The 26,542-nt window shown below is 36.9% G+C and overlaps 2 protein-coding genes across 3 annotated transcripts; both read left to right on the top strand.

The window, feature by feature from the left end:
- The first annotated feature begins 440 nt into the window (after window positions 1-440).
- LOC114163564 (putative serine/threonine-protein kinase At1g54610) lies at window positions 441-4,846 on the top strand. The gene is made up of 7 exons (XM_085666580.1): window positions 441-1,034; window positions 1,165-1,449; window positions 2,151-2,468; window positions 3,085-3,312; window positions 3,385-3,485; window positions 3,574-3,694; window positions 4,208-4,846. The coding sequence occupies exons 1-7, from the start codon at window positions 738-740 to the stop codon at window positions 4,529-4,531; spliced, it is 1,674 nt and encodes a 557-aa protein (XP_085522706.1). The 5' UTR covers window positions 441-737; the 3' UTR covers window positions 4,532-4,846.
- Window positions 4,847-15,122: 10,276 nt separating this feature from the next.
- Window positions 15,123-21,434, top strand: LOC114163006 (uncharacterized). Of its 2 annotated transcripts, XM_085667041.1 has the most exons (7): window positions 15,127-15,612; window positions 16,004-17,460; window positions 17,550-17,801; window positions 18,627-18,707; window positions 19,661-19,853; window positions 19,955-20,157; window positions 21,212-21,434. In XM_085667041.1, the coding sequence occupies exons 2-7, from the start codon at window positions 16,252-16,254 to the stop codon at window positions 21,266-21,268; spliced, it is 1,995 nt and encodes a 664-aa protein (XP_085523167.1). In that variant the 5' UTR covers window positions 15,127-15,612; window positions 16,004-16,251; the 3' UTR covers window positions 21,269-21,434. The 2 variants fall into 2 exon arrangements, with proteins under 2 accessions (XP_085523168.1, XP_085523167.1); XM_085667042.1 differs by lacking the exon at window positions 18,627-18,707 and having other exon boundaries at window positions 15,123-15,612.
- The last annotated feature ends 5,108 nt before the right edge of the window (window positions 21,435-26,542 follow it).

Below are 26,542 nucleotides of genomic sequence, written 5' to 3'. Positions count from 1 at the left end.
TTATTACGTTGGGCAGGGTGGGTAGAAGTAAACTTCATTTGTCAGAAGATTTGACAAAAAATTTCAATTTGAGAACTGAATTGAAACCAATAACTTCATCATCCATTGGTTGAAAGCCATTAAATCATTGCACCTAAAATCTGAATTGGGAATTTAGATCAATTCAAACCTGGCAATAACTGGTCCCAACCAGAAAGTCAAATAATGAGAATTGCAAAAAACAAAAATAGTGAAATGAAAAAGATAATAACAGCGGAACTTGTTTTCCACGGAAGAGAAAGGCAAAAATTTCTTCCCCTTTTACTTTTATGGCAGTTCCTTGACCTTTACGGTCTCAAATAAGTGACGTCACAACGATGTGTCGTTTTGGACTTTCTGCCTCTTCCTTCCATAGCCACCATTTAACTGACAATACCAGCTCAGACTTTCAGACGCAGTGGCATTTCCGTTATTTCCCACGCGCTGTGTCGTTTATTCAACATGCGTTCCACACAATCAATCCCCTTCCCCTGCACCCTATTCACTTCTCCTTCATCACACTCACAACAACACATACGTCAACGCAACATTCTTCAACCCAGCTTAAACCTTCTTCTCCGTTTCCCTCTTCTCTCTTCACAGAAATCGCCGTCAATCATCACGAGGATTGCGGCTGCTTAGTTTTTTGTTTGCTTTTTGTCCTTGAATCCATGCGTTTTCTGTGCTCTGCCGCCGCCGTAAGCCGCCTCACGTGAGGGATGGGTTGCGTGCTCGGGACGCCGGCGCGTGCCGGAGATCAGCGCCGTCGACGGAGAGAGCATCGGGAAGTTGCTACCGGAGAAGGTAATAATGCCGTTAGGGTTCGAGATAAGGAAAGGAACCGGAATACCGGCGATTTTCCGGGGACTCTTCCGGCGCTGGAGCGCCGGAAACCAAGACTGGACCCGTGCGCTGTCACGCAGCAGGGATGGCCGTCTTGGTTGATGGCCGTCGCCGGCGAAGCAATCGGCGATTGGACTCCTCGTCGAGCCAACACTTTCGAGAAGCTTGCTAAGGTTTCGAAACTCTTAATTTTAAATTTTGCACTTTTTGTTAAGTAATTTTCTTTTTGTTTTATTAGTTAATAAAAAAATGAAAAATGGATCTATTTTAGTAAATGTTGTTTTCTATGATCGTGTTGTTCAGATTGGACAAGGGACCTATAGTAACGTGTACAAGGCCAGGGACCTGGTTACGGGGAAGATTGTGGCATTGAAGAAAGTGAGATTTGATAATTTGGAGCCGGAGAGTGTGAAGTTCATGGCGAGAGAGATACTTGTTTTGAGGAGGCTTGATCACCCCAATGTGGTGAAGCTTGAGGGTTTGGTTACTTCTAGAATGTCGTGCAGTTTATATTTGGTGTTTGAGTATATGGAGCATGATCTCGCAGGGCTTGCGGCTGGCCAAGGGGTCAAGTTCACTGAACCTCAGGTACCACAATTTTAAGCAGCCGTGCTACTTGTTAAATGCATTTTTGCGTGTTCTTTTGTTGTGATAAAAATTGGGCATGAGAGATGTAACTAGGTTTGAGACCTTGGGTGCTGTTGATTTTTATTTGGGCTTTGTTCAAGACATAGCTTTTTCTTCTAGAGCTTTGTAGGCGATGATGGGCATCGTGTACAATTTTAAGTATGTTTGCTTTCTTGTTTATTTCACCCTTCTTTGATTTCGGTGTTTTTGAGAATTCATTTATTATATCTCTCTATGAAGTAAATGTATTGTTTAATTAGGAGTATTTTTTCTTTCCATCTAAAGAGGAAGCAAGTCTACCGTTAAATTTGTACATGTTGAGAAGGGTCTGGTTGATTATTTTTCTATTATGGAGACATTATAATTTTTATTTGAAGTCTACCCCTAGTTTAAATGGAAAACAAAGGTTTGGTTATAAGGCGTGTGAATTAACAGTTAAAGTTGCAAACTGTTGCAATGTGAATGTTAAATCATTCAAGGGTTATTTCTAGATTCGTGGTGATTGTCTTGTCGCATTCAGTACTTGGTGGAGTTGTATGAAGCAATGATTCTTTTTTAATTATTGACGAACTAGGAGGAGGATAGATTCGTTCATATTAAAAAGCAAAAGGAAAACTCTTACTGAAAGGCTGATTTGTCTCTCAGTATATTCTCTATGACAGGTTAAATGCTTTATGAAGCAATTACTCTCTGGTCTTGAGCATTGCCACAGTCGAGGCGTGTTGCACCGTGATATCAAGGGTTCCAACCTGCTTATAGACAATGAAGGAATCCTTAGAATTGCAGATTTTGGACTGGCAACCTTTTTTGATACCAAGATAAAACAGGCAATGACAAGTAGAGTGGTGACCCTTTGGTATCGTCCTCCCGAGCTTCTTCTTGGAGCTACGTTATATGGTGTGGGTATTGACCTTTGGAGTGCTGGCTGCATCTTGGCAGAGCTGCTTGCTGGAAAGCCAATAATGCCTGGCCGAACAGAGGTATTGCTCTTCAACTTGTTTACAGGTTCTGTTCTCTAAACTTCAGATTTTTGTATACTCATTGCGATTCTTCTAATCTGTTTATAAATATTTAAGTACCCGTCAGTAGTTTGTAATTCATCTTGCTCCTTACCCAGAGTCACTTTTGAGGCTTCGTGTACAGGAATCTTTCTTTACTGGCAAAAATTTATTGGGAAGTTCTCTTAGACACACAAGTTGGATAAAGATAGAGGGCTTGTGTTTGACAGTGTCATCGACTTTTAGTTTGTTTGGTGATGGCAATAATCTACCATCTTGATGGAGCAGATATAGAATATCAACTAAAATGCAAAATCTATCTTAAAGACAAAAGCTAAATGAAAGGGAAGCTAACTGAAATGAGAACCGTTTAGTAATTTAGTTTATCATCTGAAAGTACAGCGTATTTAGCTTATACCCTTTCTGTGTGAAAATTGTACCCTTTACATTATAGCACTAATGTTTGAAGTTGATTCATCCTATTTCACTTTCACTGTCTGTATCTTTTTGTGTGTCCCAACATCCTTTTTTTTCATGGCTTTTGAAGTGAGCATGTTCAGGATGATACATGACTGAATTTTGTGTTGCTTGGGGCTAGGTTGAACAGCTGCACAAAATATTTAAGTTGTGTGGCTCTCCGTCTGAGGAATATTGGAGGAAGTATAAATTGCCAAATGCTACAATCTTTAAGCCTCAGCAGCCATATAAACGTTGCATCTCAGAAACATTCAAAGACATTCGTCCATCTTCTCTACCTCTAATTGAAACTCTTCTTGCAATAGATCCTGATGATCGTGGAACTGCCTCAGGAGCACTGAATAGTGAAGTGAGTGATCACTGTATATTTATTAACCTTGTATTCATGATATAATAAATTTGATATGTTTTGTATCTGCAGTTTTTTACCACGGAGCCCTATGCTTGTGAACCATCGAGTTTGCCAAAGTATCCTCCCAGCAAAGAATTGGATGTAAAGCTGAGAGATGAAGAAGCAAGAAGGTTCCCTTCTGCTCTTCTCATGTTTCATAATTAACTTCTCAACTGTTTTTCTCTAGTTTTTCACTAATGATTTTCGTTTCTTCCTCAGGCAAAAGGCTCTAAGTGGAAAAACTAGTGCAGTTGATGGTGTCAAAAGAGGCAGAGCACGGGAGCGTGGCCGGGCTGTTCCTGCCCCCGAAGCAAATGCAGAGATCCAAACAAACTTAGATGTAAGTCAGACACGTAGTTGTCGTGTTTGATATATCCTCTTGGCTTCACCTGGTTTTGCTGTGTTTGTTTTAATTTTTATTCCTTTATACCAAGTTCGTGCTTGTGTGTGTACAAATCCGTGAATAGTTGAAATATCATAGGTACTCTACTCTTTGGATCAATGACTTTTTTAGGCCCGAGCTTCCTCTATTTTTCCTTTTCATACTAAAGCTGACATAATATTTTCATGAAACCTTGATTTTCGCGGTTGGTTAGATTTACAATCTGTAATGCAGTCTGGAACTTAAGAATCGAGTCGTAGATTCTTTAGCATTTTCTTACTTAGGATTCTGATCATGTCTACCCTGTCATTTAAACTGTTTTTGGTGATCATATTTTATATTCCTTGAGAACATGGAGCTTTGTGAAACTTTTGTTTGATTCGATGATAGCATGGTAAATTGAGCTTTTCACTTAGTGTCTTATATGCTCTCCCTTGAGCACCATTACATGTGTTTCTCACTGAATTTCAGAGGTGGAGAGTTGTAACGCATGCAAATGCAAAAAGCAAGAGTGAGAAATTTCCTCCTCCTCATCAAGATGGAGCTGTTGGATATCTAGAGGATGCATCAAATAAAGGGCCAGTTTCGCTTGGCGCCCCCGACATCTCGTTTTCCTCAGGGATATTTAATTCAAAACCTTCTGGACCTGTTAGAAGTCATGCTGGTGCAGGACATCACAGAGGAAGGAAAGCCAAAAAAGAAGAGTCCCAGATGGCGTCATCATGGAAATTCATGCGTCCATTCAAGCCATCAACAGTTGGACTTTCTATGGATTTGTTATTTAGGAGCAAATAATCAGTTACTTCTGATTTTGGCATTGTAGAGTGAGGTTAGCAATGATTTAGGCCACCATACATTTTTTTTTGCATATCGCTATGGTTTTCAATTGTTTTTTCGCGTCGCTTCTATTATATTTTTTTTTTTGTATTTCATTTGGCATAAAGTTGTTGTATAATCAACATTACAACGGGGATCCCTACATTTGTATATTTAGAGGATTAAATTCTCTGCTGTACAGTTTCTGGGAGGACTTCTTCAGGTCCTTTCGAAATGTTTCGACTTAGCGTAGCTAGTAAATTATTTTTAAACAAGTCCTCAAATTTCCGTCCACAGATGCTCTGATTTATAGAAGTTCCTTAATTTAGTTAAGATCTACGCAGACAAGTTTCTTCATAAGTATCTTAAGTACAGAAAGATAACATAAAATGAAATAAATTTGTGTAATGTTCCATTTAATTAATAAAATAATTAAAGGAAGCGTCGCACAAAATAAAGTATAAACGCGGTCAAGGAGTTTAAACTTTACTCTTTACAAAATTCGAGGCACACCACGATGTCTAAAACATACTAGATACAAGAACCAAAGGCTAACAAAAGAAGATAGAATATTAAAGGATACTTCTACTCACCTCTGAGCTATGTGTTACAAGTGTTATAATGAATCAATTCCCTCACACACAAGGTTAGCCTTTAATGGGTTTCAAGCCTCCTGCTACTCTCACCACAAGAGTCAGTCCGCTTTAAGTGAGACTAACTGACTCCTTAGAGTGTCAGGATGCAATCCTTACCTTGAATCCTTAACAAGTTATATAGATGGGGCACCACTATGGACACTCACTAATAGGGGGCCATGAAATTACGTCCCGACCACTGAAGCACGACCTTGAAATCCCACCTAGAGATTTCCAAGGAATTACGCACTAACACGGACCAAACAAGAAGGGTTTATCACACATATACATATATGTCACATACTAACTCCTTATAATTCACCTCTTTCATTTCTTTCCCAGTGGTTCCATACCCATTCATTACTCTCAAACCATAGTTGTGGAATTTCATCTCATGCCAATACCATGCCACTTTAGCACCAACCATCTCATTTGTTTCACATGTCGAGATCATGCAATCATATCAATCCAATTTATAACCACAGCATATCTCATGTATTTCATTTCCCAGGTCTCATACATTATATAGGGTACATCATAAATCAAACATTTCATTTAGCCAAGTGAAGGAAACAACACAACTCGCAGCGGATCTCGCTCAAGCTAGGAATCTTCGCTTAGGCGAGAGGAGTGCCCTCGCTTAAGCAGTGGACCCTCGCTTATGCGAGATCGCGACAGGGGCATTTGGAGGCTTTCACATGGCTCGCTTAGGCGAGCTCTCCTCGCACAAAGGTGAGGTTCCTCGCCTGGGCTAAAACAGGAGCAACAAGCCCAAGGCTCTCACGCGTCCTCGCTTAGGCGAGCGTCTCTCGCCTGAGCGAGATAGTACCTCGCTCAAAACAAGAGCTTCCGCCTGAGCGAGAGCTCGAGTGCAGCTCTGGTTTGTTCCTACAAGTCTCGCCTAGGCGAGACAAGCTCGCTTGGGCGAGTGTGTCGAACCTCGCCACTATTTCTCCCTACCACAGTCATATCTCATACCCAAACAAAAATGCAAACTAGCTTATACATCCACAACAACACACAACTCAACCATTCACGAAACAAATACAAACAACTGCAATCATACCAACAAACAGAAGCGTTCTAGCTTCCCTTACTTGGAATAAGCTAGTTTTAAGGCCTTGACACCAAACAACGGAGCACCACAACTCTAGGAGAAGATTAAGAAGCTGGAAAAAAAGAACAGAGGGCGTTTAATACCGGAGCTCTAACACTGCCCATGGAAATAGGGCTAGAGATTGAAAAGTATGGGTTGGGAATACTTACGTGAGCAAAACGGGGTCAAGCTGAACGTGAAGCTGAGTATACTGTGGAACCCTAGCGGAGGAATATGACAGCAGCTCTAAGGAGGTGAGGGTTCTGTTTTACAAAAAGTGAACACAAGTTAGTATTTGGGGCAGATTAGGTCTGTTTTTCCCTTTGGGCTAACCCTAAGGCCCAATAGTTAGGGGCAACCTTAAAGAAAAGGGGCAGAACGAAAAGTGGGCCTTACAATTTTTACAAATATTCAGAAGATACAAAATAGGATAAAATGAAATACAATTTTCCATATATGAACTATTCATAAATTTTAGTCAATTATTTTTAATCGACCAAGGTATGAGTTATGAGACAGTTAGAATATCTTATGAACTTTTATGATTATGTAATATTTAATTATGTTTTGAGTTCCAGTGAAAATTTTCAACTAAGTCAGTAGTAAATTTCTAAGGTGTATTGAGCTTTTAGAATTATAAAACTTTTCAATTGAGTTTAAGCATGATTATTAACTTTATGATGTAACAGTTATTTTACATTGTTAGTTTTCATAAATTTTGTCATATAATATTTAGTTACATAAGACATTGATGATGACATCTTTCCAAATATTTATAGCATTTTTACATCACAATTTTAAAATTATGAAATTATAAAATTATAAAATTGTAAAATTATAAACTATAGAATTGTAAAATTATAAAAGTCTAAAACTATAAAATTATAAAATTATAAAATTATAAAATTAAAAAAGTATAAAATTATAAAATTATAAAATTATAAAAATACACAATTATAAAATTATAAAATTATAAAATCATAAAATCGTAAAATTATAAAATTATAAAGATATAAAATTATAAAGTTATAAATGTAACGTCCCATTTAATTATTAAATGAAATTAAAGGAAACGTCACGCGATAAAGTATAGCAGCGTAGTCCTGGGGTTCTCAACCTGTAACGTCCCATTTAATTATTAAACGAAATTAAAGGAAACGTCACGCGATAAAGTATAGCAGCGTAGTCCTGAGGTTCTCAACCTCACCCCTACAAAACTAGCTAGGCACACCACGATGCCAACAAAAGCAGGATAGCTGTTTAACTAAAAGTTTACAATCTAATAACCACGAATACAGGGGCCATAGCCCTAAAGAAACATGAAAGAAAGACGTTCGAGATCTAGCCCAGATGGCTAAGTAGCGGAGTCGTCATTCCCTGGTTGACCACGAGAGCCTCGCCCATCTGCTCCCATCAACCAAGTTGATGATCATCGCAAGAAAGAACAGCCACATACATCACAACCATGCAACAAAACGGGTAAGCTAGAGCCAACAACATATTCAACATGCAATCAAGTATATTTTCATCATCTCATCCACATATCAACCAAACATGTTATGACTCTTCATTCAATACACTACGACTCGACTCGACTCATCCGGATACGTATAACTTGGTCGGATTCAGCGGATGCTTGCACTTGTGGTGGATACCCCTGCTCGACCCTGAGCTGCTCGATCCTGAGCTATGTGTTACCAGTGTTACGATGAATCAAAATCTCTCCCACCACAAGGTTAGCCCTTAATGAGTTTCAGGCCTCCTGCTACTCCCACCACAAGAGTCAGTCCGCTCTAAGTGAGACTAACTGGCTCCTCGGAGCGTCAGGATGCAACCTTACCTTGAATTCTTACCTAGTTATACAGATGGGGCACCACCATGAACACCCACTAGCAGGGCCATGGAATTACGTCCCTACCACTGAAGCGCGACCCTAGAGGTCTCACCTAGAGACCCCAAGGAATTACACACTGACACGGACCAACATTCATAAATCAGCAATAAGAGAATATTAAATTATATTTTACAATTCCATATCAACCCTTGAAGTTTAATCCTCATATCAATCACATCTCAAATCCATACCTCCGATCATCACCACCCCAATGAGTCTAGGGCCTCGTCTCACATTAATACCAAGTTCCTTTAGTTCCAAACCACTCATTTATTTCACATGTGAGGTTTCATACCAAACTCGTCATACAAAATTCGTAATTCATGCCAAGCATGCACCACACTCCATTATATACATGTTTCTCATCATACAATTCACGCCCAAACCAATAACAATCATCCAAGGATGAACGAACACCCAAACAGCGCACTGCCTCGCCCAATCCCTCGCTCAGGCTGGGGAATCTCGCTCAGGCGAGACGTGCTCGCTCAGGTGAGCCTTCCCTTCGCCTAGGCTAGGGTTCGATGGAGCACTCAGGGAACATCACGGGATCTCGCTTAAGCGAGAACCCTCTCGCCTGGGCGAGGTGTTCCCTCGCTCAAAACTTCGAGCAGGTCGCCCAGGCGACCTTTCGTGCAATAACCCTAGGCGAGCTCCCTGTTTCATCTCGCTTAGGCGAGATTAACAGGTCTCGCCACTGTTCTTCACTGCAACAGCCATGTTTTCCGACCAAACAACACATGCAAAGTATTTTCACGCATCAAAACGACAGATCCAACTATGCAATCAACAACCAACGCAGAAACATTTCTAAAAAGACTCGAAACTAGAACCCTAACTTCCCGTACCTGGAAATCAAGTTAGCGGAACGCTCCGACACGCACACAGGAGACCAAACTGTCCTTAGGGTGGTCAGCAGCTGGAACGGACGGTGAAACAGAAGAAAGGAGGCGGGTTATTACTAAACCCTAACAATAACAGCAAACATAGACCATGAAAACAGAAGCATGAGTCAAGGGACGACTTACGTGAGTAGGACTGAGTTTGAGCTTGAAGGAGGGGGACATTAGGGTAAACCCTAGCAGAGCTTTTCGTGAGAGGTAGTGAGGGATGGCGGCTGGTTTCTGAAAGAGTGAATGTGAGGTGGGATTAGGGCAACATAGCAGGGTTTATATACATTGGGCCAACCCTTAGGCCCACTTAGGGGCAGCCCACTAACCTCTGGGGCAGGAAAAATGGGGCAGGAAAAATGGGGCCTTACAATAAAATTATAAAATTATAAAATTATAAAATTATAAAATTATAAAATTATAAAATTATAAATTATAAAATTATAAAATTATAAAATTATAAAATTATAAAATTATAAAATTATAAAATTATAAAATTATAAAATTATAAAATTATAAAATTATAAAATTATAAAATTATAAAATTATAAAATTATAAAATTATAAAATTATAAAATTATAAAATTATAAAATTATAAAATTATAAAATTATAAAATTATAAAATTATAAAATTATAAAATTATAAAATTATAAAATTATAAAATTATAAAATTATAAAATTATAAAATTATAAAATTATAAAATTATAAAATTATAAAATTATAAAATTATAAAATTATAAAATTATAAAATTATAAAATTATAAAATTATAAAATTATAAAATTATAAAATTATAAAATTATAAAATTATAAAATTATAAAATTATAAAATTATAAAATTATAAAATTATAAAATTATAAAATTATAAAATTATAAAATTATAAAATTATAAAATTATAAAATTATAAAATTATAAAATTATAAAATTATAAAATTATAAAATTATAAAATTATAAAATTATAAAATTATAAAATTATAAAATTATAAAATTATAAAATTATAAAATTATAAAATTATAAAATTATAAAATTATAAAATTATAAAATTATAAAATTATAAAATTATAAAATTATAAAATTATAAAATTATAAAATTATAAAATTATAAAATTATAAAATTATAAAATTATAAAATTATAAAATTATAAAATTATAAAATTATAAAATTATAAAATTATAGAATTATAACTAAATAAAAAATTTTCAATTTGATAATTTTATGATTTTATAATTTTATTATTTTCATTATTTCTTAATTTTGTAATTTTGTAACTAGTTCCATTGTTAGATAATTTTATAATTTTATATTTTTAAATTTCATAATTTCATAAGTTTGCTATTATGAAATTATATTTTTAAATATTTTTATAATTTGGTAATTTTGTAATATGTTAATATTTTCAATTTTAAACTTTTTAAATTTTAGTTTTATAATTTTGTTTTCATCATTTTACCGTTACTGTTTTATATTTTTGTAATTTTGTATGTTTTGTATTTTGTATGTTTTTAATTTATACTTTTATAATTTTAATTAAATTTAAAAATAATTTTTGTTTTATATAGTAAATATTTTGAAAAGATTTCGTCTTTTGGATCTTTTGTAACAAAATATTATATGTTGACATGTATAGGGAATAGGATCCTCGGATTGAATTGGTACGGAGATGGGGTATTTTCGACTTTTTCAACTGGTTAGGGGATGTACATATTTGTCTTGTCCCTATTCCAATACCCGTTTAAATAATTAAAATATTTACAGTTAATTAAGTAACCGTATATATATATATATATATATATATATATATATATATATATATATATATATATATATTATTTTTTATTTCTTCTAATTGTTAGGTTTGTCATGAAATTTATTCACATCTCCAATATACTTTTCATCTTATCATAACCTTTATGCAATTATGTTTAAAAGATGTATGTCAATTAAATATTTTTTATGTCTAACATTTGAATATTTCTACTACTTTTTAATATTTTTATTTATCCTATATTTTCCTTTCACATGAGAATGTTTAACACTCTCAATTTAAGTGTTTAATGTTGGTATCGCACATTATAATGTTTAACTTTTGGACAAAAACCAAGAGGTGGGTGAATTGGTTTTTAATATTAAAATTAATACTTTAAAAAATTTTCGAAATTTTATCGATTAATTTAAATATCAATTCCTTTAAAAGCAATAGTAGATAAAATAAAGAGATAAAGAAGAAGAATTGACACATATATTTATACTAGTTTAGATCAAAAGATCCTATGTCCAGTTGTTAATCTTTTCAAATAAAGAGATACCTCAATCACTAACAAATATCATATTACAAACAGATAACAACTCTCTTGAAGCCACAAGAGATGAACAACCTTTCTCTGAATCACACTGAGAATTTGACCCAGCTTTCCTTGCAACAACAACAACACTCAATCTCCTAGAAACCCTCTTAGGAAAAGTTATCGCTCTACACACACTAGGTTTTTCAAAGCTCTTTTGAGAACACTCAGAGAACTCTCTTTGCAGTCACAACACAAGAAGACTCAGAGAACTCTCTTTGCAGTCACAACACTGCCACTCTAGCTTCTCAAAAAGGTAAGTTCGAAGTAACTCTGATGTTCCTTAAATAGGGGTTTCAAAAATTAGGTCAAAAAAAACTAAACAGTCACGTTCAAATTGACAGGGATAATCGATTATCACTAGTGATAATCGATTATTACAGTGTATTTTTCGAAAACAACACTTTGAGCAGATAATCGATTATCTTGGATTGATAATCGATTATTCAAGTGCTTTTCTGAAAAATTGAACTCAGCTTAGAATAATCGATTATCACATTGATTTTTACAAAAATGCAAGAGTTATGATCTAGTTGTTGATTCTAAGCTATTCTAAGCACTTTAAACATTTTACAAGATAACTTTAAACATAAAACTCTTGTCTTCATATTGTCTTCCTGTTGGCTTTTAGGTTTCTTTTATCATCATCAAAATCTTGCTTCAACATTTTAATTTGTCTTCTGCTTTTTCTAACATTTAATAGCATAAAACTTTCATTTACTTGGTAATATAAAAAAATTGTCTTCTTTATTCGATTGTTAATAATTTGTTTTTTGTTTTATTTGAAGAACTCTTTTATTTTGCTAAAATAATTTTCATTATTTCTCTACCATTGACTATGTTGATATTTAAAAAGTTTTCTTAGCTCTCTAGGGTATTTTTCATTTTATCATACATTTAATTATAGATTTGGTTTCCTTTGTGCGATTTCATTCAATAGTCTCTCAAATTGTTTCTAAGACACATATTTGATAATTTTTAATATTTTTATTTGTTGTTTATTTTTATAATGTAGAATACTATTTTGATATATTTTATGTAATTATTGTTTATTTTCTAAAACTCATTATCAATCATATTGTAATTTTGTCACTACAATATCCAAATGGTTAAATTATGTGGTTGGTCCCCATTTTTGTAGTAAAATATCGATTTGGTCCCTCTATTTTTTTATCCCAATTTGGTCCCTATCTTTAGCAATTTGATGCAATCAAGTCCTTTCCGTTAGTGGTGTATAACAATTATGTAAAAATTAAGTTTTGTTTCAATTTAGTGAGGGATGAAATTGCACAATTTTTATAAAAATTGGAACTAAATTGAAACAAAAATGAAAATACAGGACTAAATTGAGAATGAGGAAGTGACACCTAACATAATAGTGACACGTAGCATTGTCACTACCACATCACACTGTCACTGCCACGTGGCACAACATCAGTTTGACACATGGCACATTTTTTAATTTTTTTTAAAATTTAAAAAAAAATTCAAAAAATTCAAAAAAAAAAAGAAAAAAAAATTCAAAAGATTCAAGGATTGACACGTGGCACACCTTTAACGCTGTTACTGCACCACTAACAGAAAGAGCTTAATTGCATCCAATTTTCCAAAACAGGGACCAAATTGAGATAAAAAAAATAGAGGAATCAAATCGATATTTTGCTACGAAAATGGGGACCAAAGTCATAATTTAACCTTTTAAAATTTGATATTATTGACACAATTTTTTTTATAAACATCGAACATATATTGAAGTTTAAAAAATACAATATCTATGTTAAAATTTTATTATTTTTAGCTTAATATTTGTTCTTTGGGGTGATTTTGATTAAGTGATGTATTATAACTTTTATTAGTGTAAAAAAAAGATATTCATTAAAATTTAAAAAATTAAAGTAAATAGACATTTAAAATATGTTTTAATTTGAATATTTGTTTTCCTTTTATATTTTCTTAAAAATGTTTTTAAATTTTATTAACTAGGTACCATTAATGTTTCTTAATTGAATAAGTGTTTTGGTTCTCATTAAATTTTATTTGGTATTCTAATTTAAAATTTATACGATTATAATTTCTTTCTAAATATTTGATATCAAAAAAATAACCCTCCTCTTAATATTGAATATTTGATAATATTATGTTTCCTTTACCATGATTTTTTATCATTTTATAAAAATCAATTAATTAATATTGAAATAATAAGAAGACATGTATGAGTATGAGTACGAGAATATACCCGATATCCATTGAAAATGAGGATGAGACAAAAATTTGATACCCGTTGAATTTGGGTATAGGGATGATGATGAATTTTTTCTATAGGAATGAATATGGGTAGAGATGTCAAAAAAATCCGTACCCGCGGGGTATTTGCAATAAAACCCGCAACACGTAGGAAATGGATATTGAAAATGGATACCCGCAGGTAACGAGTATCATGTTTTTTTTATACACGCATGTTAACAAGGCAGATACGAGTATCATAGTATCCGTACTCGTGGATACCCGTACCCGCTATACTATAATTTAAATTAAAAAAATAAAAAAATGATTAAAATATTAGCACATTGATTTTGGATGGGTTATTTTTTATCAATTGATTTTGAAAAATCTCCATTTATTTGTAAACTCTCATTCAACACTATTTAAATGGGTTATTTGCACTTTTTTAAATTTATAAATGTTATGCATTATATTTTTATTTGAATGTATAGTTAAAATTTGTTGTTAAATATTAAAATTTTCTTTTTATAAATATTTGCGGGTACCCGTAGATACCCGTGGATTTTAAAAAAATATGTGGGTGCCCACAATACGGATACCCGCATGAATATGGGTACAAGTATGAGACAGATATTTATCCAACAAGTAGGGTACGGGGGAGCTACTACTCGTATCCTAACCGCTCCTGCTCCGTTGACATCCCTAGATATGGGAAAGCGAAACCTACCCCAGCTCCACTCCCATTGTCATCCCTGGTAGAGAGTGATGTGACAGAGCAAGATAATCTTCACATCACAAAGTTAACAGCCACACTTAATTGTAGAGATTCAATTGAAAAATTTTGAAATTTTAAATACTTAATAAGCCTAAAATAAAATATTTTTTTTTCATATATGAACTATTCATGTATAATTGAGTAAAAATACATTTTACTCAATTATTTTTCATTGACTAAGATGTGAGAGAATTAGTATATCTTATATTATTTATTGACTACAAAATAGATTAATATATAAAAGGCATTTTGAAGAAGATTTGTTAAATAGAGAAAATTTTTGTACATTGGAAAGGATACCGACTACCTATCATCAATTTTTTAAATTTTTATTTACGTGCAGGATAAGAGTTGGAATTGAGGGGTGATATGAGGTAAAGTTAATCAACTAACGAAATTTTATAATTTTTATTTACGTGCAGGATAAGAATAGGAATTGGGGGTGATAAGAGCTAAAGTTAATCAGCTAATCCATCTCAGGAAATGAAAGGCACAGGTACATCCCAAATGGAGAAATGGAAATGAACATGTTATAATAAGCAAATGGATAAAGTTCGTTTCCAAGCTAAATACGTAACGCCAGCGGATATAGTCGATAATGAGAAACAGAGCTGCATATATTTTTATCAAAGAATGTAGGTTGGTATGAAGGTAAATGGTCCTAAAAATATAAACATGCTCTTGCATTTGTTGATATGGTTTGACACACGTCACGGGCAGAAATGCTATACAAAGAAAGAAAGAAAAGAGAACCGCAACTTGACTCGAACTCACAAACCCAACTTGAGGTTTCCCTTTTTCAAGTTGTTGTTTTCAAAGTACAAAAACAGACAGCCAGAAAATTCTGGCTAAGCCATGCCCCACAAATTGATTGCTTCTACCAGCGCTGGCTATGAATTCGTATCGTATCATCATCCACCAACGCCGAACACCCAACCCCGTTTTACGTGAGACATGCTAATACCTCCCAGCTTCAACAACACAACTCTCTTCAAGGAGGATGAAGAAGAAGAACATTGTTAGACATATTAGTACTTTAACGTTGTGGAGTTTGCTAACATTTCTTTGTTTGATTGGCCCCGTTAGTGAATTGTGGAATCAAGATTGAATTTTGAGCATACGTATGGATTATCTGATTGTCGTTTGAACCGCACGTTGCGGCGGGTCTTTTCCTCACGCCCTACAGCTCCTTGTTTCGGTACTTTAAACACTTGATGGCTTAGAGAAACATACGAGGGTCTTGCATTTGGGGATTCCGTGTTTTTCGTGTGTGGTTTTAAGGATAAATACAATTATGTGCTTCACATTAATTTTTAATCCAGGTCATGCAAATAAAACTTGTGAACTAGTGGTTTTTCCCCTTGCTATATAAGATTGGTTGTCTGGGTTTAAGGGCAAAGTGGTAATCATTGGGTTTTAAAGGGTGTGTTAGAATATTCCTTGTTGTCTCCAGAGATTAATTTATCGTTAAACTTCAGCAATTTAAATACCTGAGAAAAAGAATGTTGTAAGAAATGTGATAAGGTGAGTGCATGTTTATGCATTCTGTTATCTGTAGGAACTTACCAATAATTTCTTCATTTCTACAGGAGAGTGCTTCCTATTGTGATGATGCTGTAAAGTGTGATCTATAAGATTTTAACTTTTCGTTGGAGGGAATCAATTTATTTGCAACTGCGCTGGTTCTGGCTGTGTTTTTTAGAATACAGTTGAAACATAAATGTAGCAATGCTGATACATGAATACACTTAGAAGATGGTGATGATGAAAGAAAGATAGTAATTGAAGAAGTGAATCGTTTTGGAAAATTTAGAAGAAACCTGCCAGAAAAATAAAAATGGGGTTGCCACAGCTGTGTTCAGGCTGCACTGCAGAGGAAGTGGCAGCATCGCTAGGCACATTTGTGCAAACTGTGCCTAGAGTAACCAGCATTAGCCACTACGGGGTGAACTTTTTGGCTGGTGAAGACCTGGGTAATTGTATACACACTGATGTGCTTAAATCTGAAAGAAAAAATGTTCCAGAGCTTTCAAAAGAATCCCAAATTTCAAGTATGTGTAAAGATGCTAAGTTAAAGGTTGATCCCATAGAACAAATTGGCTGGTTATCCGTTAATGCTAGGGAAACTATGCAGAAACCTATACCTAGGACAGTAGGTTTTCAAATAAGAGCATCAACACCTCGTGTTAATGGTTATGATGGAAATGGATATTCGTCAACTGTGTTTAATGTCACCAGTGATGCAATTGAAGCTTCTGAGTCACAAGTCAGAAAGCGGTTATTGTCACCTTTGAGCGGGATGCTGCTTACGGATCATTTTAAAGGTGACACACTAGACATTGGTGGTGGTATTTATCAATTTGGGTCTGTTGGTGATGATAATTCTGTTGAGTATAATAAGAAGGTTCATATTGGAAACAACAATCGTATCCCCTCCATGATCTGGTCTACATCTTGTTTTCAGGGACTTACTAAGTCATCGTGCAATGAATCTAATATGAACCATATTGTATCTAGTAGTCATCACCATTCACGTTGTGAACATGGAGAACCACGGTCTTATGAGCAGTTCAAATCATGTTCAGTACGTAATGTTTCTGTAGAGACAACTAAAACAAGGTCTCAAACTGCTGCAATGTCTATACCCCAAGAAAATGTGTCACCACCTCCCTTCCCTTTGTCTCCTCTGGGTAAAGAATCTTCTAAAAATAAAAATTTGGGGGGATACAGAAATATTGATATTATCTTGGATGATGACAATTTGACTTTTAAAAATGTTGAACAATCGCTTGATAGTTTTTCTGAACTGGAGATACCAAGAAAATCAAAGCTGAATTCCAATAATATGCAGCAAAAGTCTGACCTGTTTACTCCTGATAACATAATAGATTTGAAAGAGTGTTGGACTCATCCTGGTAGCTTTCCTCCTCAGGATACCAAATTATGTGGAACTGTGAGTAGACTTCCAGTTATTAGAAGGTCCCTGGTTGGTTCATTTGAGGAATCTTTGCTATCTGGTCGCCTACTATCTGGAAAAGTTTGTCAGGTTGGAATTATCTTCATATATAGTTGGGCACAATTTGTCTTCCCTTTCTGTTATTTTATATCTAATTGTTGTGTTTTTTGTTTTTGCAGAAAATTGAAGGCTTTCTTGCCATGCTTAATGTAACTGGAGGCAATTTCTCACCTCAGTCACAAAAAATACCATTTGCAGTAACCAGCGTCGATGGAGACAAGTACTTACTTTATTATTCCTCAATAAATCTTTTAGGAAAGCTACTATCAAGCAAGGCTAGAGTTGCCAAATTTCAGAGAACCCTTAGCATGGATGAATCACGATCTGAAAAGCCCCGCATACGTATACCTATGAAAGGACGTATTCAACTGGTAATTCACTATAAGACCTTTGTAGTTGTTATCGAAATTCCTTCCCTTCTTTCTTTGAATGCATTTATATGTATATGTAACAAGAAAATGGAAATGCAGAGCGTTGAAGACTTCATGCATTACTTAATATTTTGAATACTCTATCGTCTATTCAATATTTTTAATTCTGTTATAAAGCATGACATGGTAGCATTATATGATGATGCCTCTTATCAGTTAGATTTTTGAAGGTAAATACAATTGCTTATTTGGATATTAAAATAAGTGACTACTGGACACATAGTGTGTAGAGTGTGTTAGCTAGCAGTGATTCTTGGTCTGTCACTAGTGCACCACAAATCTTGGATTGATGTTAAATTATATTCAAATCTAATATATGATCAATTTGAAAGCTTTATTATAAGCTGTATACGCCAAGAAACAGTGTGTGATAAAACAAATATGTTGTGCCTGCTTTCATCACTGGTTTCAGAATGAAAGTGACTTTGCCATTGTCAGTGCCACCTTGGTTTGATTCTGGATGCATGATTAGTAGGTATTTGTTCAGTATCACCCTTGCCATCTCAAATCACTGCCTAAATACTAACAACCAAAATAAATTCTTACCCTTGCCCATCTGGTTTTATACTCTAACTTAGTCATGATTTCTAAACTAGGATCATACTTGCCAGAGGAAGGGCGATATGGTGGTAAATCAGTAATGTGGCTTTGTTTAAAACATGAGTTTCATAGCCATGGTTCTGTGTGGAAACAACAAGATGTAACGTGTGGAAATCTACATGGTTGTACCAAATTGTTTGTGACAAACTAACTTACCCAACGCAGGTTCTCAGCAATCCAGAGAGGACACCTATCCATACCTTCTTCTGCAATTATGATTTGAGTGACATGCCAGCTGGTACCAAGGTAGGATATATCACATTCAAAGTTTTGTCTCAGGAAGCCATCGATTTGCATGTTATATAGTTCTCCCTAGCTGGTTTTACTTGATGTGGTTGGAGAAATACAAAAAAGAAAGAAAGAAAGAAAGAAAAGATTATTCTTAAACTATTTGGTTCATGTATGGTATATCCTAGTCTCTGATCAAATGGGCTCCACTTCAATCCTTTCACCCTGTTTTTCTAATAAGGATTGAATATCAGGATATGATTGTTGTGCATACTTTACGCCCAAATGACTCGTGTAAGAGTCATTATATCAAGCTTTTTGGGAGAGTTGGTTCATGACAGTATTAATAAAATTTTTAACCTGAACATATTAAAAAGATGTATTATAGTTTGGAATATTGATGTAAGAGACCATCTTGTTTTCATATATATTAACATCTTAAAAGTACTTTTATATAGAAACTAATGTCATATGTAAATGATAGAATATACGATTGGAGCAAATTCAGTAATACTGAACCTAATTATAATGAAAACAGTGATGCAAATGATCGGATACAATCTGAGTTAAAAGGCGTATAATGGCCAATTGGACCAACTTGGTTTAAATAGACTGCATTATACCAGGGCCTCAACATTAAAGACCTTTGCTGGTTTGATCTCTATTCCAACAGCAGTTAATCAATGATTGCTTGATGTATAACAGAGTAATCGCATAAATTTTTCTGTGTCCTCGTATATTGAGGATGATGAGCAAGTTTTTAAATGGACACTGATTTAGTAAATTAAATTGTACCTGCCCTTATCATGCCTGGAATGGTCAGTCTGCAAAACCTTTTGGGCTTGGCACTGAAGCCTGGTTTTGTTAAAGTAATGCGAATATCATTTCTATCCCTTCCAATACACTGTTTTATACCAAAATTTTTACAAGTTCCATGTTTAATGAGCTTTTCTTGTATTCCTCTAAAGTAGACATTCTTGCGGCAAAAGGTGACTTTAACTGCATCTGGATCGAAGTCCATGATGGGTAAGGAAAGCCAAAAAGATTATGATATTAGAGATGATGACAAGCCTCAGATGATGACGGCCACCAGTCACGGAGATAATAAAGATCTTCTCACCTTAAAATGTGGAGAGTTTGATAGTTTTACATGTTCAAAGGCTGGTAAGAAAGAATTCTTTTTTTTAGTTCAATCACATTCCTCACTAATGAAGACATTTTTTTGCTTGTTTCTTCCATGGTCCTTGACAATGCTATTAACACAGGCATTTTGCTTTATGCTCTTCACCTTCGCTTTATGTGTCCTTTTCCTAAAAGACGTTCAAGATCTGTTCATAAGTGCAAATCTGACACTCTCTCTGCACAAGTGAGAAATATTGTTGACGTTGAACCTGAAAGAAGCTTCTATTTGTATGATGATATGAGGGTAGTGTTTCCTCATCGTCATTCAGATTCTGATGAGGGCAAGGTATGCAAATATGTATTTGATTGAAGTGTTTTTTCATACATTCGTGCACTAATAGCTTGGGGGAAATAAGAGTCTTATGGGACATTTCCGTGTCCTTAGAAATCACTCTCGGGTAACCATGTCCATAGTCACTAATTATGGACCAAACTGGACCTATCAGTTCAAATGTTGAACCATCTAAGTAACTGATCCGTATAACATGTCATTTCTATTACAAAGAAAAAAGAACATGAAATTACGGCATTTGGCCCATAAAAAAACTTAGGTATCCCTTTGTTAGAAGGCTTCCGCAATGTAAAAGTATGGAGGAGAGTCCTTGTACGCATCTTTACTCTTTTATATTTAAACAGACTATTTTGGACTCAAATCCATGTCCAACAGATTAACTGCTACCGGGGCTGGTTATTGTATTGTGTATAAGGAAAGAAAAATACAATTCAAAGCTCAAAACCTAAACGACCCAAGAAAAAGTGCAAGCTTCACATTTACTTGATGAAGAAAGAAGGCCTAACTTTGACACAAAATTGAACTTTTTAGCATGATTTTGTGATTTATATGCATTGTAAACTGGTAATTGAACCTCTGGTCTTGGATTAGAAACCTTGTTTATTTAATTATGTTTTGAGCATGTTGTAGCTTCGTAAAACTATATATCTAGTGATCGTTAGTTGCACAAGTGGCTTAATATTTTGTCCTTATATGAGTCGATGACTAAGATATTGCTTTATAACTCTAATAATAACTCTAATCGTTGTTAGGGCTTAATTACATGGGTAGAGTTCAATTCAACTAGTCCATTAGGTGAGAACATCTCAAGGTTTAAGTTGGTCATCCTACTCAACATGAGACTGCTAACAATGTGCAACCTTAATGAATTGTTAAAGACTTGCAATGTCTTCACTATATATATGTTAATCTAACAGTATTGAGCTTGAAGAACATTGCACTTTATTTAATACGCTTTCAAACATTGTTAAGCATCAGTTATGGAAAGTTTGCCACTTACTGGTTTCCCATTTCTTTTTGTCTCATCTAATAATTATTTCGTGTGCAGTTACATGTGGAATATCATTTCCCTTCTAATCCAAAATACTTCGACATCAGCTGCTGAAATGCCTCTGTCCGCCTCAATGCTTTTTGTATATATACAGTTGTAAATATTGTACACAACAATTCATTTCTTTCTATTTTCGTGCCATTTGCCTCTATGTAACTAATAATTTGTAAAATTTGTATTCTAGTTGTTCATATTTGATACATAGTACTATTTTCTTTGACCCTTAATGAGTGTGCTTATGTTCTCCTACTACTGCTCATCACATTCAGATGACACAATAGTAGGTAGAGGTGTCAATTTGGTCCCTAGCCCATGGGCCAGCTCTGGCCCACTCTTCATAAAGCCCCCTTTTAGGGACCCCCAAATGAGGGGGCCAAAAAAAAGTCCCAGCCCCCAAAGCCCCCTCTCTAGTGTCTTAGGGCTAGGGCTAAGGTGGATTAGGCCCCACAAATAATACTACATTAAGCCAGAGTCAAAGATCAAGTCGAGCGACCCGGACGGGTCCGAAGATCCAAACAGGCTCCAATCACCCAGACAAGTCCGAAGCCCCAGACGGGCTCAACGACCCGGACGTGCCTTAAGGCCCGAAGACCAAAATCGGCCCAACAAACTGGATGGGTCTAAAGACCTAGACGTGCCTGATAACACCGATAGGCCTGACGATCCGGACGGGCTTGACGACCCGGACAAGCACGATGACCAAGATGGGCCCGACGATCCAAAAGACATCAACGATGCGGACAGGCCCAACAAAACAGATGAGCCCAAAACCCCGAAACCCCGAACGGACTCGATGACCAGAACGGGCCCAATGATCCGAATGGGCACGACGACCCGGATGGGCCCGACAACACAGACGAACCGGACGAGCATGATGACTCGGACATGGCCGACGATCCGGATAGGCTCGACGATACATACAGGTCCGAAGATCCGGATGTGCCCGACGATCAAGACGGGCCCGACGATCATGACGGGCCTTATGACCTAGACGCGCCCGACAATCCAGATGGGTCCGACAACCAGGACGACCGCGACGACCCGGACGGGTTCGACGACCCGGACGGGTCCGACGACCTAGAAGGACCAGACGACCCAGACGGGCCCGACGACCTAGATGGTCGCGACGAATAGGACGGGCTCGATGACCCGGACGGACCAGAAGACTCGGACGAGCTCGATGACCCGAACGAGCCCGATGATCCAGACGGGCCTGACAGGCCTGACGACCCAGACGAGCCTGGTAGGCCCGACGACCCGGACGGGCCTGACGACCAGGACGAACTTGATGACCAAGACGAACTTGACGACCAGAACGAGCTCAATGACCCGAACGGGCCCGACGAACTGGACGGGCCCGACGACCTGGACGGGCCCGACAACCCTGACAGACCTGACGACACGGACGCACCGATGAATTGGACGAGCCCAATGACTTGGACGAATTTGACTACATAGGCTTGCCCGACGTTTCTGGATATTCTTGCCTTTGGGTCGTCGGGCCCGTCCAGGTTGAGGGGTCCATCCGGGTCGTCGGGTCTGTTTGGATCGTCAAGCCCGTCCGGGTCATCGGGGCTGCTCAGGTCGTCAAACTCATCTGGGTTGTCAGGCCCATTTGGGTAGTCTTGCCAGGTCGTCAGACCCGTTTGGATCGTGGGGCATGATCGATTCGTTAGGCCCATTCAACTACACATTGTTTGACTTAGGCAATAGTTAATATGTAAACAACTATTGGACACAAAAGGAGTGGTTGATATCCTTGTGTTTCTTTCTATGTTCGAAACCTTTCTATCCAAAATTAGTAAGAAGGTAACAATGAAATCTATCAGTTAATTGAATAATGTGAGTTGTTCTAAAGTGTCATTCGTATTATTACAAAAAATTTTACCATTATTGTTGTCCTCACTATTGATACTGATGTGACCCCAACAAGCCCAAACTCAAGTCATCAACAAGCCCAAGCCCACATCAAGACCCAATCACTAGAAGTATGATGAGAAAGATTCACATGGGCCCTCACAAGATGATCAAGTCAATCATGGGCTTTTTACATTATTCACATGGGCTAAAGAAATCTCTAAAATATGAGATGATGCATGAAGGAAGTAGTATAGATTTAAATTGGGCCATTGTTTAGGCATTGTTTTTCTAGAATAATAAGTCAAACAATGTGTAGTTGAATTGATAAAATTGGGCTTGACTAAGCCTAATAGGAGATTTGGCCATGAGCTACCAAAGGTCAAAGGTGGACTAAGTGGAAGTCAACATTCGTTCCTACACCTCATGGATCATGCATTCCATGGAGCCAAGTCCACACTCCACCCATGTGTCTCCTTCATCCAAGGACTAAGAGAGTGTCTTCTTTTCCAAGTCTTCATCCAAAGGCTAGGAAGATGCCTTCTTCTCCAAGCCACCATCTAAGGGTAATGATTAAAGCTTCTCCTCCAAGCTTGATCTAAGGTTCAAGAATTAGTCTAGCTTTTAGGCTCACATATAAAAGCCAAAAAGACCATTTGTACACTTTAACTCTTGAAATTTCTACTAGAATGTTTGTGTTGAGATATCTCCACTCTTCTATTATTTTGAGAGCATACATGGCAAACCTTCTCCTTCATCTCCTCTAGCCACCTTCCATACCATAGGTCCACTTCTACTCTTCATCTTCACCAAAAACCTCCATTGCCTAGAGCTCTTCTTGCTCTTATCTTCATTTCCGCTGCATTTAATCTACCTTTTGGTGTCTTCCATGGATCTCCTTCCTCTCCTACACCAAGGACGTCCATCAATTGGTATCTAGAGCCATCCAAGCCTTTGGTGTCCATCCTCTTGGTTTGGGTAAGGTTCTTGGTCCATACTTGTCTCTTGTTTCAATTTCCATTTTGTCTTTCTTCTCCACTGTTTTCTTCAATTTTTAACTGTTTTTTCATGTTCTTGCTGCTCTCCACCGTTTGACATTGAGGCTACATGAATCTCCATTGATTCATCTTGTAGTACTCCTTGCTTCATTGGTGCAAATCTGTTTTAGGTTCCATTTTCGTTTTCCAGCACTTGTTCCTTTCTTCCTTGCTGTTTTTCTTCATTTTAATCGGTGCATCTTTTAATTTTCAGTTCCTTATGTTGTGTTTTGTCTTAAGTCATGTTTTAGCACTTTCATACATCTTAATTTTCGTTCATATGGCTGAATTCTGCACTTTCTTGATGAGAACCAAGTCCTACATCACACAAAATGAGCTATGAACTTCAAGTGATGCTTGTGGATGTGTAAGACAATGGTCTTACCGTTTTTCGTCCATTTCACCAATTGGATTGTGCTTTTGAGTGTTTAAGATGTTCTTCTATGATTCATACTTGATTTTAGATCATAATCAAGTTCATTCATCTTAAATTTTCATAGAACATCTTACAATTTCCGTGAGCAATTATGCTCTAGTCTGTTTTTCCAGTTTTCACTGCACGCACACCTATTGTTTGAGATTTTTCATGACTCACTGCCTGGTCCAAATTTTAATCTGAAATTATCCTCATTTAGCTAACACCCAGACGAAACATAAAAAAAAAGAATCATTCAAAAATGTTAAGTACAAAAAAAAATGATAAATCGGCGAAGTTGAGGCAAATTTTCATGTTTTCTGGCGCAGTGGTCTCAGGAATTTTATGTTTTACTGCTGTTTTGTGCGTTTTGTGGTGCTTTTAAGTGCTCTTTGTTATTCTAATTGACTCCTTGATTGTGTACTCTATATTGGCTTGAGTTTGCCTTCAATAGAAGTGGAATTTATTCCCTCAATTTGGCACAAAATTGCAATGAGTACAGTGACTGTTTCTGAGCACTTTTTCTTCTCTATTTTCAGTTTTTTTTCATCTATTCTAGTGCATTTCTAGGTTTCTTTTTCTGGTGCTTGCCTTTCTTTGCAGGCCTTAATTTCTTGCTTGTCACTTCTTGAATCTCCTTCTAGTCATGTTTCATTTTGTACCACACCGAACCATTTTAACCAAGTAATAACAATAAACGATCACCATACCTACACGCGAAATCATTCAAATAAGCAGTCTATGCTAACCTAAACCTAACCGGCCTGAACCGGCAACCTAAGATGCCAAAAGGAATGAACCACCTAGGACAACATATAAGCGATAGCGGCACAAGCCGCCAAGGGAAGTACTCGGTTTAGCCCGACCACCTTAAAATACTTAGTAAAATCAAGGCCTCCCTAATATCCAGTAGGTCCCCAACAGTCAAGACTAAGGGCCTTGGCCTAGGCCCAGGCCCACCTATGACCCAAACCAGGGCCCAGCCCATGCGATGGGCAAACATAATTAATAATCTATAAATATACATGGACCCCGCAAATTAAAGGTACGCATTCATTATTTCATTAATCACCTGATTTGACTTTTTGAGAGCTTTGGAGTCCCTTAAGCTTTGGAGTCCCTTCTGCAGGTAACCCCTCCCGGGTCCAAGCCGATATCTGCTAGATGGGAAGAGACCAACCGAGGAGATAACGGATATATAGGTAAGGTGACACTTGTGCCTAACAGATCTTATTTGTTCTCTGCAGGAACAATTGGCGCCCACCGTGGGACACAAGACAACACCTTCCTCCCCTTTTTTTCCGAAGATGGTTTCAACCCGTAGTAGAGCTGAAGCTAACAAGCAAGCGGATGCTGGCCCTTCAGGACCCGCTAACATCACTCCGGACCTGGCCGCCATCCTTGACGGTCAAGCCAAAATGCAACAGGAGCTGGCTGATCTGAAGAAGCACAACGCTGATGAGCTGGAGGCATTGCGGTATGAAAACTCTCGCCTCAGGCGAAAGATCGAAGCCGATCCCACTCAAAAGGGAAAGGCCAAGGAGGCCTCTGAAGCTGCAAGGTACTCGGCCTTCCAGCCCACAAAAGATGAAAGTGAATACAACCCCACCCCTCACACCTTCACCACCACCCAACAACCACCCATCCCCTCAACCCATCTCACTCACTTCCCCTCCACTTTACCAGGGCACACCGCGGCCCCTACCCCTGCCGCCACCCTACCCACCACCCACGCCCCCTACAATATACCCACCACCCTACACACTACTCATGCCCCACCTTACAACCCACACTACCCCCTACAACCCACATCCCCCCTCACAACTTCACCTACACCTTTCCCACTCTTGTCCACCATCCCATTCCCTCCCATCCACTACCACCCCACCAACCCAGACGTCGCCACCCCTTCAACGACTTCATCGCCAACACCCCCCTTCCCGCCTAGTGGGAACCCTTCACACTGGACCGATACACTGGTGAAACCGACCCCGACGAACACCTCAAAGTCTACATCAC

This window comes from Vigna unguiculata, chromosome 9, assembly GCF_037176805.1.
Source record: "Vigna unguiculata cultivar grain cowpea cultivar isolate G323 ecotype 2 chromosome 9, ASM3717680v1, whole genome shotgun sequence".
Lineage (NCBI taxonomy): Eukaryota > Viridiplantae > Streptophyta > Magnoliopsida > Fabales > Fabaceae > Vigna > Vigna unguiculata.
Note: the sequence above shows the minus strand (reverse complement) of the source record. Positions and strands in the feature narration are given on the sequence as shown.